Here is a 16,687-nt window from a genome sequence, read left to right as displayed (position 1 = left end):
ATACCTTTCAGTCATTTCCTCAAATAATAAAACCAAGAAAATCCATTCACCATCTCACATTTCTCCCAACCAAAAAAAAAAGTTAATAAAAACAAATAATTTTAAAAGTTTCCTATTTTTTAATAACTCAGTAACTAAAAGCCATTTCAGAATTTCTCTTTGATAGTTGCTTTTTCTTAAAGCATAACTAATAGGTTTCATTTAGTTATCACAAATAACTCAGTGTTTTGCAAAGCACTTGAAAATGTTTAATAACTTTCGTGCATAACATATTCTATCATACCATAAAATATACATTAAAATTCATTCATTTGTCAAGATGAAGGTCACGACAGCACAGTTCTGGGAAGTGCACAGCACTGTGGTTAGTGATACACCCTCTGAAGACAGGCTGCCTGGGTTCTAATTCTGGCTTTACTGTTTACAGCTCTTGGGCTGACTTGAGCAAAATACTTCCTGAAACTTAGTTTTCTCATCACTGAAAGGAAGATAAAAGTAGTACCTATCTCTTAGGATCACTGTAAGAACTAGATTAGATAAAACACAGTGTACCAATGCACAGTAAGAGCACAATAAATGTTAGCTATTAAACATTTTAACTTTGCTCTTAACTTACAGAACTCAAAACCACACCAATATGTCATACCTACTTAACTGTACCACTTTCTCATCAAATAAAAGTTCAAAATATTCAGCCACAAGAGAAAACTCTATAATCTGCTTAGAAGGCTTACGAATCAAGTCGTTCAAATGTAATGTTTTCTAGGGTTAGCAAAATGTTTAACTTACACTGGATCTAAACTACAGAAAAAATATTTTATGTGACTTCTCAGTATACTATTCAATATAAAAGTTTAAAAATGATTTTCACAAATCCATACCAAAAATTATCTTCATTATAGTTAACCTTTATCCTATTTCATTTAAAAATGTTGATTATATTCTACCACCTGTTTTAAGTTAAAGCCTAAGCTAGTTGTTGGACTAATTAGATTTTAGCAATATAATCTTATAATATAAACATTTTTCTTTTGCATTATTTCCATGTTTCATTTTAACATGGTACCTAACAAAATTAATGTAGCTATTTTGAATGTTTATGCATGTTTCTTATTTAGTTATTCCCCAAAGATTAATACATATATGCATATGCATTTAATAAAGGAATGTAAACCTTTCATCATATTCCTGACCTCAAAATAATATAAAAAATAATAAAAACTAAGGGGAAATGGCATATAAATTCATTTTTCTTACTTGTATTACATCCAAAACATTTTAATAATGTCCATTTTTAGTTATTTCTTATAAAGTGTATTTCACAATTTATTTCTCAGCAGTTTTAAAAAGTACTCATCAAACTGCATATTAGCATTTATATTCTGAATTTTTAAAAATGAAGTCAGGCTTTTTCTGACAGAAGTCTACTTGAATAGCTGTTTTGTCAGGGAGGACTGGCTTTCTATATTAGTATATACAGTAGACATTTTAACATCAGGGGCCAGCAGACTCCCTGGGTTGAAGGGATGGAGCTGGGAGTCCAGGGAGGCCAAAGCAGCTAGAGTTGGCGGGACAGAGTGCCGCAGTGGGGAGAGCTGCACACAGTTAACACCAGAGCTCGCGAGGGGGCCTCTCAAGTATTCAGGTGAGCACTGTGAGGAAACTACCTGAGGCCAGGAAAGAAAATCCCAAAAGATTAGATGTAATGCCCAAAGCACATATCAGTTCAGGGAAGTGCCTGTTCCCAACAGCCAAAGTGGAAAACATCATAATTCACAAAGCATCAGTTAAAGAAAGAAGGGTCCCTCCCCACTAGCAGAGAAATTAACCCCAGAATAAACACAGTTCTGGTACTGCCTACAAAGGTTAAACGTAAAATGATCAACCTGTTTCTAAATAAACTAACCCTATCCCAGAACAATGTTCAAGAATGTTTTTAGGAATATAAAAATACCCATCACCCAACAAAGTAAAACTTAAAATGTCGTCTGACATCCAATCAAAAATTACCAGGCATGGGCTTCCCTGGTGGCGCCATGGTTAAGAATCTGTCTGCCAACACAGGGGACATGGGCTTGAGCCCTGGTCCAGGAAGATCCCACATGCCACGGAGCAACTAAGCCCGTGCACCACAACTACTGAGCCTGCGCTCTAGAGCCCATCAGGCACAACTACTGACGCCCGCATGCCACAACTACTGAAGCCGGCGCTCCTAGAGCCCAGCTCCACAATGAGAAGCCACCACAATGAGAAGCCTGTGCATCGCAATGAAAGTATCCCCCACTCACCTCAACTAAAGAAAGCCCACACACAGCGACTAAGACCCAATGCAGCCAAAAATAAATTAATAAATTAATTTTTAAAAATTACCAGGCATTACAAGAAACCAGAAAATATATTCCAAACCTAGAAAGAACAGAATTTGCACAGACAGAATTAGTAGACAAGTATATTAAAACAATTATTATACCTGTATTCATATATTCAAGAGGACAGAGAAAAGATTGGACATGTTAAGTAAAGACACAAGTGATTTTTAAAAGACCCAGAGCAAACTTCTAAAGGTGAAAATTACAATGTCTGAGATTTTAAAATACACTGGTGATAATACTAGCAGATTAAATAAACATTGCAAAAGAAAAAATTAATGAACTTGAAGACACAGCAGTAGAAACCTATAAAACGAAAGAAAGAAAAACAAAAGAATGAGAAAGAAAATGAAGAGCACATCAGTGAACTGTGGGACTTAAAGCAACCAACTGCATATACATCAATAACTGGAATCCCCCAAAGGAGGGGAGGGATAGAAAAATTTGAAGAATTAATGGTCAAAGAGTTTCCACATTTTAAAAAAATTTATTTTTATTTATTTTATTTTTGGCTGTGTTTGGTCTTCTTTGCTGCGGTGCGCGGGCTACTCATTGGCGGTGGCTTCTCTTGCTGCAGAGCACGGGCTCCAGGTGCGCGGGCTTCAGTACTTGTGGCACACTTGTGGCACACACTTGTGGCACACTTCAGTACTTGTGGCTTCAGTACTTGTGGCTCTGTAGTTGTGGCTCACGGGCTCTAGAGTGCAGGCTCAGCAGTTGTGCCACATGGGCCTAGTTGCTCTGCAACATGTGGGATCTTCCCGGACCAGGGCTCGAACCCATGTCCCCTGCATTAGCAGGCGGATTCTTAACCACTGCGTCACCAGGGAAGCCCATCCACATTTGATTAAAATTAAAGCCATGGGTCTAAGATGCTCAATGAACCCAAACACAAGAAACATGTAGAAAACTATATCAAGGCACATCATAACCAAATTGCTTTAAAACCAGTTAAAAAAAAGAAAATCTTAAAAGCAGCCAGAAAAAAAGGGGCGCATTACAAACACAAGAACAAAGATAAGAATGACAATAGTTTTCCAGGAGAAGTAATGCAAGCCAGAAGACAGATGAGCAAAATCTTTAGAATACTGAAAGAAAAACTGTCAACTTAAACTTCGTTAATGAATGAAAATATCTTTCAATAACAAAAGTCATCCTTCAGGCAGAAGAAATGATACCAGATGGAAAGCTGGATCCACACAAAGGAGGGATGAGCACCATAACTGGCAGCTATGTAGATAAGTAGAAATAACCTTCATGGCAAAGGTCAGTGGACTGTTTTTTGATTTTTTAAAATATATCAACATAGGGCTTCCCTGGTGGCACAGCGGTTGAGAGTCCGCCTGCCGATGCAGGGGACATGGGTTTATGCCCCGGTCCGGGAAGATCCCACATGCTGCGGAGCGGCTGGGACCGTGAGCCGTGGTCGCTGAGCCTGCGCGTCTGGAGCCTATGATCCACAACGGGAGAGACCACAACAGTGAGAGGCTCGTGTACCGCAAAAAAAAAATATATATATATATATACACATATATGTATATATATATCAACATAGGAATACTTCTCCATTTTCTTTACCACGTAAGTGTCCTTGCTCAGAGTTTTCTTTTGTTATAATAAGCTTTTCATCTCCCTAAACTACACACAGTATTTTGGGAGCCAAATAAAGGGACAGACACAGAGGGTAATACATAAATGTAAAAAAAGAACTGGAAAAGGGGTAACAGGAAAAGATTTGAAATGATAGAAGCTCTTTCTCAGAGCCTGATTCAATAAAAGCATAAAATTCCATGTCTTTTGGAGTCTGGTATTTCTCTATATCGGGTGTCATTCAATAAATATTTTCCTGCCCTTCTCACAGCACTTAATGCCAAAGGGATCGTTCAGCCAGGGCAGAACAGTGACAGTCATTTAAAGGTCCCAACATAAATTAGAATTAATGCTTTTCTAATATCAACTGCTTCTGTTTCCCTGAGTGAGTTATAAAACTTTCAAGTTTGACATATGTCTCGGACAGCGGACAATTAAGAACACAAGTCTGAGTCAGATGTCTGAGCACTTGACACATTCTAGATGTGCTCATTTATCAAATGAGTTAATTAAGCAATATTTCTCTTTGAACTCTCAGTTTTCAGGAGGAAAAAAAAAGCAATAGAAAGAAAACATGTGAAAAGCTATTTATTTTCAATAAAATCTTTTAAGGTATATTCTAGTGTCAATAGAGTAACATTCCAATATTCTAAATCTTCCTCATCCTTAGTACTATACAATCAACGGTCAGAAGGATATAGGTCCCTACAAAATCTGAAAATGTTGAATAAAAACTATGATACATAAGAAAAGCTATTTATGTAAGGCAGAAAGTTAGATTAATACATATTTGCTAATTAAAAGAATTTCAACAAGGACTGAAGCAAAATGAATTAACCGTTAATTTAACTACAACAGTGGTGTCCAAATTATGATTCTACAGAAGGGATTTAAGGCCACGGTGGCGGGGGTGAAAGGAATTTGAGTACTGAGATTAAAAACTCTGCATTCTCATTTCAATCCATGCAGCTTGTTTCTTTTTATGCTGTCTATGGGGATCCTACTGGATTTCTTAACCAAAAAAAAGGGAGGGAGAGAGAAGTTGACTAGCTAATTCAAAAAAATAATTTTATGCATTTTAGAAACATTCTTAATTTACTAAGTAAACATTTTAAGCCACAAGATATTTTTATATCCTAGCAATGTATCATTCTGTTGAAAACAACATTTCCATTTATTATAAAAACCAAAATGCCCAGTCAAAATATTTTGCTACTATTAGAAGTGATATTAAAAAGTCATTCTAGTCAATAGTAACTTTATTCTTAATTTACAAGTTAAAGAAGGATTAAGCAAAGAATTTCCCGAAAGGCACTTTTTAAAATTTAACAAGAAATTATGGTCTCACCTGTACAGCACTATTAAGAAAGCAGCTGTTTTGTCCTGGTTCATTCAACAAGCCTTTGGTAGGGGCTAGGGATAGCATACTCCCAGGTTGATAAGCTTTTCCAAGATTGCCACCAGGTTTTCGTAAGAATTTTACCCATGCCATTTTCAAGCAACTTTGTTTGCATTAAAGCTAAGAATTATATACTTATGTGATACTTTTGATAAAATGGATGGTTTCTTGAATGGTCCACTTAAATTCGCTGCAGTCTATTACCATAACATAAGTTTCCAAGTCCATATCTTTCCTGATGCTGTAGTTTTGAGGACTTTTGTCAAGTAAAACAAGGATACATAAGCATTGAAGTTCTGAAAACTAAAAAAGAAAGCTATTTTAAACAAGGCCTTAAAGATTTAAAAATCTTTGTGTTAAATTTTATAAGAGTACAGTTTAAGGTGAAAAAGATTTTTTTTAAACTGCTAAAGTAACATCGATGAACATATTCTTTAAAGCACAAGTCATTTGTCTTGACGGTTTTAAAAACAGATGATACAAAAAGATGTAGAGTTAGCATTTGGTATGATTCATTTGGTCATTTGTTTTCCTTGCGTTTCTTTAATAAGAAAGAAGTCTTTCTCTTGCCCAGGTGAAGTTATTAAAAGTGACTCCATATTTCATATCAATGTGACCTCAAAGCAAACCTATAAGAAAAAAAGAAAATGTTTAAATAAAAGTAAAGGCTAACAAAGAAAATTCCTAGTTTACTATATGACCACAAATACTGAATACATAATTAAAATATTATATATATAATCATAAAATAATTAGAACTAATAATGTTCTTCTTAAAATATGAAAATGAAAACACATTTCATCATTTAAATTTTCAAAACATATCAAGGTGACAAGACTTCAATGGTCATATGATGGCTTCATATTCTAAAGAAAACTGGAATCAACTTAAATCTCAGGTAGTGTTTTGAATAATACTAACTTTGCTGCCAATACCATATTGCTGTTTACTAAACAGAGACTCTACAGAGACTCTATATTGTTATCTATGTTACAGAGAATCATATCGTTTCTGCAAGAAAGTCAATAGATTTTATGTAAATTCACATGCATCAAAACTCAGAAGAAACATTAAATTGATAAACAAATCTTAAGAATTAGAGTAAATTTCCACACTATTCATGAACACATACTCCTGGCTAAAAGGACTTCAAAATGTTCAACGTCTAAATTAAAAACAATCAAGTATTAATGCCAAAGTTTGGTTTAATCAATTCAATTTCCTTCCTGCATTCATTCTTTCAACAAATGTTTATTGAGCCATGTACTATGCCAGGCACTAGAACTGGCATTTTAATGAGGAAAGACAGACCATAATTCAGTGAATAATAAATTGTAGAGTGTACTAGAAGAGTTATGCTCTGAGTGCTAATGGAAAAACAATTCAAGCAAAGGAGATGAGAAGTGTATATAATGGGAGATGGTTTACACTTTTAAATAGGATAGTCTCGGAAACTGTAATTGAGAACGTTACCTTTGTACAAAGATTTGAAGGAGGTGAAGATGCCACTCTGGAGAAGGCATTTCTAGCAGAGTGAACAGCATGCCTGGCATACTGGAAGGTAGTAAGAAGCCCAGTGTGGCAGAATAGATATGAACAAAGAGAAGAATAGATGAAAAGCGTGGACGGGAAAGAGAGAGAGATCATGAAGCGCCTCAAAAACCCTGTGTAAGGACTTTGGCTATAAATTTAAACTCTAGATGAAAGCCATTGAGTTTCACTTCACAGCACAAAAACATGAGAGGACAGAACCTTATAGGTCAGTTCAATTCCATTGATCAAATACCCACTAAGATAGCAAAGCACTGAGGAATAAAGAAGAAAAGCATTAGTCTTTACAGAATTCAAGTCAGGAGACTTTTGTTTGCAGCCCCACATATTAGCTCATCACTTATTAGCTGTTTGGTCTTAGATAAGTTCTTGTCATCTCTGATTCATAGCTTCATCTATAAAATGGGGACAAGAATAACAGCCCCGTTTAACATAGGTTAAATGTTTCAAGAATTATAAAACACTACATTATGTTAGTTTTTCTCTTTTTGCTTTAACTCTGTGGATTGTAACTTCCTCTACAGTGATCTAAATGATCCTAAAAACTTTCATACAAATTTTTAATAAATGTAGTTATGATTTTACAACATTAAGAAAGCTCTGTATCGGTAGTTAACTTGTGTTTTTCATGGAAGAATCCTTTGAAATGATATTGAAATCATTTAACTAGGTACCAGGTCTTACCCTGAACTGTGATAAGATACATGAAACAATCCCTACCGTAACGAGTTGTTTTGTGATGGGCACAGACACAGATAATTTTAAAATATTGTAGTTTCTGTTCCTGTGCAAGATGTCAAACTATATGTCCTCCTGGTTCCCTTCCTCCAACCCAACTCTGGAGATTATACAAAAGCAACAGATAGTATAAGGAGAAACAGGGAGAAACATTAAGTAACTGGCTTCCAGAATGTGAGGGAAACAGCAGTCAAGAGATAGAGAGGGCCAAGTGTTACAGACTGGGAAAGTCTTTTTTAGTTGTGACCTTTTCCATTCTTCATATTGCTCTGGGCAGAGAATTCCCACCCCACACAATGCAATGAAACAGGAAAGCTCTGTTACCACCCCAGGGCCATCTGGAGGGTAAAGGAAATTATAACATCAGGTAAGCATGGGAGGGAGACGCAAGAGGGAGGAGATATGGGGATGTATGTATATGTATAGCTGATTCACTTTGTTATACAGCAGAAACAAACACACCATTGTAAAGCAATTATACTCCAATAAAAATGTTTTAAAAAATCAGGTAAGCATCAGAGAACAGCTGGTTTGTGAAGTGGTAACAAGTACAGACACCTGCAAGGCCCCTGCGTGTTCTATCCTCACCCTACTCTGCAAATCGAACAGAGGATGGTAGGACCTGGAGAAGATCATGCCTCTAACCAAGTAAACAGGAAGTTCTTTTGGAATCAACTCTTAAGCCATATCACCGCAAATCAAGCCCTTACGTCCCCACCTCTGCTCTCTGAAATCATCCAAAGAAACACAAATCAGAGCCTAATGCTTTCATTCTTCTCATCATGTAAATATTACTAGCTTATCACTTGGTTCTCCCAGGAAAAAGATAACCAGATACTTGCAGAGTATGAGCATTATGAGAGAAAGGCAACAAACTGAACAATCTACACCACAGGAAACAGAATGAACAGACCAAAGGGAACACAAATTTAAAATAAACGTAATACATATCCACCAATTGAATGAGTACATTTTTGAAACTGCTGAAAGAAAACACTCAAAGGATGAGTTAACTAGCAAGATGAATAGAAGGAAACATCATACTAATGAGCAGTAAGTTCAGGTCTACAAATTCTCCTAAAAGTATTAAAAAAGAAACAGAGTGGAAAATATAAACATTTTCAAAAAGCTAAGATACACAGATGAAATCTAAAAGTGTCAAAAACTATCTAAAAGGATCCCCAGAAAGAAAGGGGAGAAAGTAAACAGAGTAGACACTTTTAGAAAGATTAAGATTTTTCCAGAATTAAAGGCTGAAAAACCCAGAAAGAAAAACGACAGATAACACAAAAATCTAAACATGATGTGAGAAAGAAAGGAAGTAGGATGAAAATTGTGAAACCTTGAGAAAGAGAGAGAGAGACTGATTTTTCAAGCCCATTAATAGGCAAACAACAGAAAGAAAAAATAAATCTAAAACTAAACTTTTGAAAAGCTAGGGCTTCCCTGGTGGCGCAGTGGTTGAGAGTCTGCCTGCCGACGCAGGGGATACGGGTTTGTGCCCCGGTCCGGGAGAATCCCACATGCCGCAGAGTGGCTGGGACCGTGAGCCATGGCCACTGAGCCTGCGCGTCCGGAGCCTGTGCTCCGCAGCAGGAAAGGCAACAACAGTGAGAGGCCTGTGTACCGCAAAAAAAAAAAGAAAAAGAAAAAGAAAAGAAAAGCTAATAAACAAAATCTTCACAAGCATGATTAAAGAAAAAAGAAAAGAGAAATATAACATGAATAGGATTGATAAAGGAGAAATGACCACATATAGATGAGCAACCAAAAGAAATATAAAAGAACACCACTTAAATCTTATGACAATAACTTTGAATATCTAAAGGAGCAGGTAATTTCATAGCAAAATTCAAATAACCAAAATTAACTCAAGTGAAGTAGAAAAATTTTTTAAAGACTACAAGAAAACGGAAAGGAGACAAAAGTTCTTCCATTGAAAATGGCATCTGGATCAGATGGATTCAAAGTTAAATTTTACCTAAACGTTAAAGAACTGTTAATTCTAATGTTAAAATACTGCAGGCCACATGAAAATAAAATACAAAGAACCCCAAATCATGTCATGATGCTAACATAACCTTAATATCAAACCATGATAAACCTCAGACCAATGTGACATGTGATTAAAGATGTAAAACTTATAAATAAAACACTAACAAATGTAATCTATCACTGTGTCAAAAGAATCATGTACCATTGAAAAAAATAATAAGGTTTATTCTAGGAATTTAACTGTGATTCTATATTTATTCTTTCAATAAATATTTGGGAAGCTGTGCAGAAAAGAGCTAACAGCAATACTTATAACAGCTGAAAGGTGGAAAAACAACCCAAATGTTCAACTAAAGAATGAATAAAATACAGTGTGTGTGTGTGTGTGTGTGTAATATTATTCAGCCATAAAAAGAAACGAAGTACTTAAACATGCTACAACATAAACACTGAAAACATTTTGATAATTGAAAGTCAGTCACAAAAGACCACACACTATAAGATTCCATTCATACAAAATGTCCAAAAGAGAGAAATCTAGAGATAGATAATAGGTAAGTGGTTGCTTAGACTGGAGAAGTGGGGGCTATGGAGGACAAGTGGGGGCTATGGAGGACGAGTGGGGACGGGCATGGAAAGTGATAGCTAAAGCATACTCAGATTCTTTTTTTTTCCTTCCAGTTTTATTGATACAATTGTCACATGCACTGTGTAAGTTTAACATGTACAGCATAAAGATTTGACTTACATACATTATGAAATGATTATCACAACAAGTTTAGTGAACATCCATCATCAAATATAGACAGACAAAGAAGTAGGAAAAATTATTTTCCTTGTGATGAGAACTCTTAGGGTTTACTCTAACAACTTTCATATATAACAAACAGCAGCGTTAATTCTATTTATCATGTTGTGCATTACATTGCTAGTTCTTAGTTATCTTATAACTAGGACTTTGTACCTTTTGACAACCTTCATCCAGTTTCCCCACTCCCCCCACCCCCTACCTCTGGTAACCACAAATCTGCTCTTTGTCTATTGACTTTATATTTGTTCATTTTTGAAGTATAACTGACCTACAACATTATGTTGGTTCCTGTTACACAACAAAGTTATTTGGTATTCCTACATTTTTTAAAAGTTACAATACATCACCTTACAAAGATATTACATAACTATTGACTATATTTCCAACATTGCACACTTCATAGCCATGACTCATTTATTTTGCAAGTGGAAGTTGGTAACTCTTAAGCTCCCTCACTTACTTCTTTCCTTCCTCCAACCCTCTGCCCTCTGGCAACTACCTTCTTTGTTCTCTATACCCATAACTCTGTTTCTGTTTTGTTATGTATGTTCATTTGTTTTGTTTTTCAGAGTCCACATATAAGTGAAATCATACAGTATTTGTTTTTCTATGTCTGATTTATTTCACTTAGCATAATGCTCTCTAGGTCCATCCAAGTTGTCACAAATGGCAATATTTCATTTTTTATGGCTGAATAATATTCCATTGTATGTATATAAATATATATAACACCTCTTCTTTATCCATTCATCTACAATGGGTACTTGGGTTGCTTCCGTATCTTGGCTGTTGTAAAGAATGCTGCAATAAACATAGGGGTGCATACATCTTTTCAAAATACTGTTTTCGTTTTCTTCAGGAGTGGAATTGCTGGATCATATGGCAGTTTTTTTCTTTTTCCTTTTTCTTTTTGGCAGTTCTATTTTTAATTTCTTGAGGAATCTCCATATTACTTTCCACAGTGGCTGACCAGTTTACACCCTTACCAACAGTGCATGAGGGTTCCCTTCTCTCCACATCCTCATCAACACTTATCTGTTGTCTTTTTTAATGACAGCTATTCTGACAGGTGTGAGGTGATATCTCATTGTGCTTCTGATTTGCATTTCTCTGATGATTAGTGATGTTAAGCATCTTTTCATGTGCCTGTTGGCCATCTGTCTGTCTTCTCTGAAAAAATGTCTATCCAGATCCTCTGCTCATTTTTTAATCAGGTTGTTTTTCGGATGTTGTGTTGTATGAGTTCTTTGTATACTTTGGATATTAACCCTTTATCAGATATATCATTTGCAAACATCTTCTCCCATTCAGGAGGTAGCCTTTTCCTTTTGCTGAAGTTTCCTTCACTGTGCAAAAGCTTTTTAGTTTGATGTAGTCCCATTTGTTTATTTTTACTTTTGTTTGCCTTACCTGTGGAGACATATCCCCCAAAATATTACTAAGACTGATGTCAAAGAAAACATTCCCTATGTATTCCTCCAGAATTTATGGTTTCAGGTCTTATATTTAAATCTTTAATCCACTTTGAATCTATACTCGTGCATGGTGTGACAGATTAATCCAGTTTGATTCTTTTGCATGTAGCTGTCCAGTTTTCCCAGGACCATTTATTGAAGATGTTGTCTTTTCCTCTGTATATTCTTGCTTCCTTTGTGATAGATCAATTGCCCATATGAGTGTGGGTTCACTTACGGGCTATTTTGTTCCATTGATCTATGTGTCTGTTTTTCTGCCAGTATCATACTGTTTTGATTGACTGTAGCTGTGCAGTAGTTTGAGGTAAGGGAACATGATATGTCAAGCTTTGTTCTTCTTTCTCAAGAATGTTTCAGCTATTCAAGGTCTTTGTGCTTCTATACAAAGTTTAGAACTATTTGTTCTAGTTCTGTGAAAAATACCATTGGCATTTTGATAAGGATTGCACTGAATATATAGACTGCCTTGGGTAGTAGGATCATTTTAATAATATTAATTATTCCAATCCATGAATACAGTGTATCTTTCCATTTGTATTGTCTTCAATTTATTTCATCAGTGACTTATAATTTTCCAAGCACAGGTCTTTTACCTCCATAGTTAGATCTATTCCTAGGTATTTTATTCTTTTGGATGCAATTGTAAATGGGACTGTTTTCTTAATTTCTCTTTCTGATAGTTCATTGTTAGTGTATAGAAATGCAACAAATTTCTCCATATTCATTTTATATCCTGAAACTTTAATGAATTCTTTGATGCACTCTAGTAGTTTTTGGTGGCACCTTGAGGATTTTCTATGTATAGTATCATTTCATCTGCAAACAGTGACAGTTTTACTTCTTCCTTTCCAATTTGCATTCCTTTTATTTTTTTTCTCATCTGATTGCTGTGGCTAGGACTTCCAATACTATGTTGAAACAAAGTGGTGGGAGTAGGCATCCTTATCTTGTTCCTAATCTTAGAGGAAATGCTTTCAGCTTTTCACTGTTATGTGAAATGTTTGCTGTGGACTTGTCATACATAGCATTTATTATGTTGAGGTAGGTTCCTCTATACCCAAATTGTAGAGAAATTTTATAATGAATAGATATTGAATTTTGTCAAAAGCTTTATCTGCATCTACTGAGACAAACATGATTTTTATTATTCAATTTGCTAATGGGGAAATCACACTGATTTGCAGATATTGAACCATCCTTGCATCCCTGGGATAAATCCCAATTGACATTGACATATGACCTCTTTAATGTATTGTTGAAATCAGTTTGCTTATGTTTTGTTAAGGATTTTTGTGTCTATGTTCATCAGTGATATTGGTCAGTAATCTTTTTTTTTTACATCTTTGTCTGGTTTTGTTATCAGGGTGATCCGGGCCTTGTAAAATGAGTTTGGAAGTGTTCCCCTCTCTTCAATATTTTGAATAGTTTGAAAAGAACAGGTGTTAACAATTCTTTATGTGTTTGATAGGATTCACCTGTGAGGCCATTTGGTCCTGGACTTTCATTTTAGGGGAGTTGTTTAATTACTGATCCAATTTCTTTACCAGTAATTGGTCTGCTAATATTTTCTATTTTTTCCTGGTTCAGTCTTGGGAGGGTGTACATTTATAGAAATTTGTCCATTTCTTTTAGGCTGCCCATTTTATTGGTGTATAATTGTTCATAGTAATCTCTTAGGATCCTTTTTATTTCTGTGGTTTTGATTGTAACTTCTCCTTTTTCATTTCTGTTTTTATTGATTTGGGTCCTCTCCTCTTTTTTCTTGATGATTCTGGCTATTGGTTTATTAGTTTTGTTTATCCTTTCAAAGTACCAGCTCTTAATTTTATTAATCTTTTCTAGTGCTTTATTTTTTAGTCTCTATTTCACTTATTTCTGCTCTGACCTTTATGACTTGTTTCCTTCTACTAACTTAGGGTTTTGTTTGTTCTTCTTTCTTTAGTTCGTTTAGGTGTAGGGTTAGGTTGTTTGAGATTTTTCTTCTTTCCTGAGGTAAGCTTGTATCACAATAAACCCTTCTGAAAACTGTTTTTCCTGTGTCCCACAGGTTTTGGATTGTTGTGTTTTCATTTTCATTTGTGTCTAGGTATTTTTAAATTTCCTCTTTGATTTCTTTAGTGATCCATTGGTTGTTTAGCCTCCACATGTTTGTGGGTTTTTTGTAGTTTTTTTCTTGTAGTTGATTTCTAGTCTCACAGAGTTGTGGTCAGAAAAGATGGTTGATATGATTTCAATTTTCTTAAATCTACCACAGCTTGTTTTATGGCCTAGCATGTGATCTATCCTGGAGAATGTTCTGTGTGCTCTTGAAATAGCTCTAATGACGAGAAGAGAGTGTGCTGTTGTGGTGGGCTGACTACTGTGGGCAGTCTAGTAGGCATGGCTGGCTGCCATTCTGGTTGACTGTCAGGCACTGTTTTGTGTGGATACTGCCAGCTGCTGGTGGGTGGGGCCAGTTCACAAGGCTGCTGGCTGTGGGGCCCGGGGTGGAGGCGGTTCTGGAGCTATTGCTGCCCCACTGGTGAGTGGAACCAGGTTTTGGAGTGCGTGGCTGCAGGAGTGGGGGTCTTCATTCTAGAGTCAGCCTGCTGGTGGATGGGGCTAATTCCTGACACAGCTGTCTGCAGGGTCCATGGTGTTCCAAAGCTATTGCTATCCCACTGGTGAGTGGAGCTGGATCCTGGGGCAGCTGGCTGAGGGGTCCAACGTGTCTCCAATCTGGTGGTGAGCTGCTGGTGGGGTGGGGCCAGGCCTAGGAGATCCCAGGCGAGCGCAAGCTCACTGTAGGACAGAGCTGGGTTCCCAGGTCTCTGGCTGCAGGGACCCAGGAGATCTTGGAACTGGTGTGGGCATGCTGGTGAGCAGAGCCCATTCCTGACACAGCTGGCTGTGGGGTCTGGTGTATCCCAAAGCTAAAGTTAGCCTGCCAGTGGGTGGGGCCAGATCCCAAGGTGGCTGGCTGAGGGGCTGTGTTGGTCCTGGGGCTGGTGTCTGCCCACAGATGGGTGGGGCCAGGGCCCAGGGGTTCCCAGGCGTGGTTCCTGCCCAGTGACTAGTAGGTAAGGGAGGATCCTGGAGCTAGTGCTGCCCCACTGGTAAGCGGAGCCAGGTCCTGGGGCCTGGCTACAGGTTCCTGGAGCTGGTGTTTTGGCCTGCTGGTGGGTGGGACTGAGGCCCAGGGGAATCCAGGGTTAGTGCTGGCCCACTCTTGGGTGGAGTTCTAAGGTCCCTGGCTGTGGGGTTCTGGTGCTAGTGCCAGTACACTGGTGTGTGGAGCTGGGTCCTACAGTGGCCGTGGGCTCATAAGATCTTAGATCAGCAGTCCTGCTGGTGGGTAGGGCTGAGCCTCAGGCCAGCTAGTTTCTTAGCCTGAGGCATCCTAGTATTTGTGCTGACAGGCCAGTGGGCCTGGCTGGGTCCCAGCACTAATAAGCTAGAGAAAAGAGTCCAAAATGATGCTTGCCAGCACCAATGTCCATGTGGTAGAATGAGCTCCCCAAAATGGTACCACCACTGTCTATGGCCAGGACGAGTCCCAGCTGCCTTCTGTCTCTCCAGGAACACCTCCAAGATCAGCAACTCAGACTGACCCAGGGTCCTTTTTAAATTACTGCTTACCCTGGGTCCTAGAGCATGTAAGATTTTGTATGTACCCTTTAGGAATGGAGGCTCTATTTCCCACAGCCCTCTGGCTCTCTAGAAAGTAAGCACCACTGGCCTTCAAAGTCAAATGTTCTGGGGTCTCATCTTCCCAGTGCAGGACCCTCAGGCTGCAGAGCTCGATGTGGGGTATGGACCACTCACTCTTTGGGGAGAACCTCTGCAGTTGTAGTTATCCTGCCATTTGTGGGTGTCTAACCTGGGGTTATGGGTCTTTACTATACTGCATCTCTGCCCTCTTACCTGTCTCATGTACATCTTTAGTTGTAGAAGGTATTTTCTGCTAGCCTTCTGGTTTTACTCACCAATAGTTTCTCTGTAAATATTTGTAATTTTGGTGTATTCATGGGAAGAGGCGAGCTCAGGGTCTTCTTACTCTGCAACCCTTGGCAACTTCCCCAGTATCATACTGTTTTGATTACTATAGTTTTGTAGTACAGTTTGAACTCAAGGAGTGTGATGCCTCTGGTTTTGTTTTTCTTTCTTAGGATAGCTTTGGGTCTTTTGTGGTTCCCTACAAATTTTAGAAGTGGTTTTTCTCTTTCTGTGAAAAATATCATGGGAATTTTATAGGAAATGCACTGTATTTATAGATGGCTTTTGGTAGTATAGACATTTTAACAATATTAATTCTGCCAATCCATGAACATGGGGTATCTCCATTTCTTTGTTTGGCTTCAATTTCTTTCATCAACATCTTACAGTTTTTAGTGTACAGATATTTTACTTCCTTGGTTAAATTTATTCTTAAGTATTTTATTGTTTTTAATGCTATTATAAATGGGACTGTTAGTTGTTTCTTTTTCGGACAATTCATTGTTAGTGCATAGAAATGTAACAAATTTCTGTATGTTGATTTTGTATCCTGCAACTTTACTGAATTTGTTTTTTAGTTCTAAAAGTTTTTTGGTGGTTTTTAGAATTTCCTATATACAATATCGTGTCATCTGTAAACAGAGAAACTTTACTTCTCTCTGATGTAGATGCCTTTTATTTATTTTTCTCGCCTAACTGCCCTGTCTATAACTTCCAGTATTATGTGGAATAGGAGTGGTGAGAGTGGGCACCCTCATCTTCCTGATCTTAGAGGAAAAGCTT

The 16,687-nt window shown here is 37.3% G+C and overlaps 1 protein-coding gene across 1 annotated transcript in view; it reads right to left on the bottom strand.

Moving 5' to 3' along the window:
- The window catches only part of USP53 (ubiquitin specific peptidase 53), a 67,392-nt gene that overhangs the window by 41,331 nt on the left and 9,374 nt on the right, over nt 1–16,687 (bottom strand). Inside the window, exon 2 of the mRNA XM_059066740.2 lies at nt 5,308–5,987. Coding sequence (XP_058922723.1) covers nt 5,308–5,451 — 144 coding nt within the window. The 5' untranslated portion in view covers nt 5,452–5,987. The remainder of the gene's footprint in view (nt 1–5,307; nt 5,988–16,687) is intronic.

This window comes from Kogia breviceps, chromosome 6, assembly GCF_026419965.1.
Source record: "Kogia breviceps isolate mKogBre1 chromosome 6, mKogBre1 haplotype 1, whole genome shotgun sequence".
Taxonomy (NCBI): domain Eukaryota; kingdom Metazoa; phylum Chordata; class Mammalia; order Artiodactyla; family Physeteridae; genus Kogia; species Kogia breviceps.
Note: the sequence above shows the minus strand (reverse complement) of the source record. Positions and strands in the feature narration are given on the sequence as shown.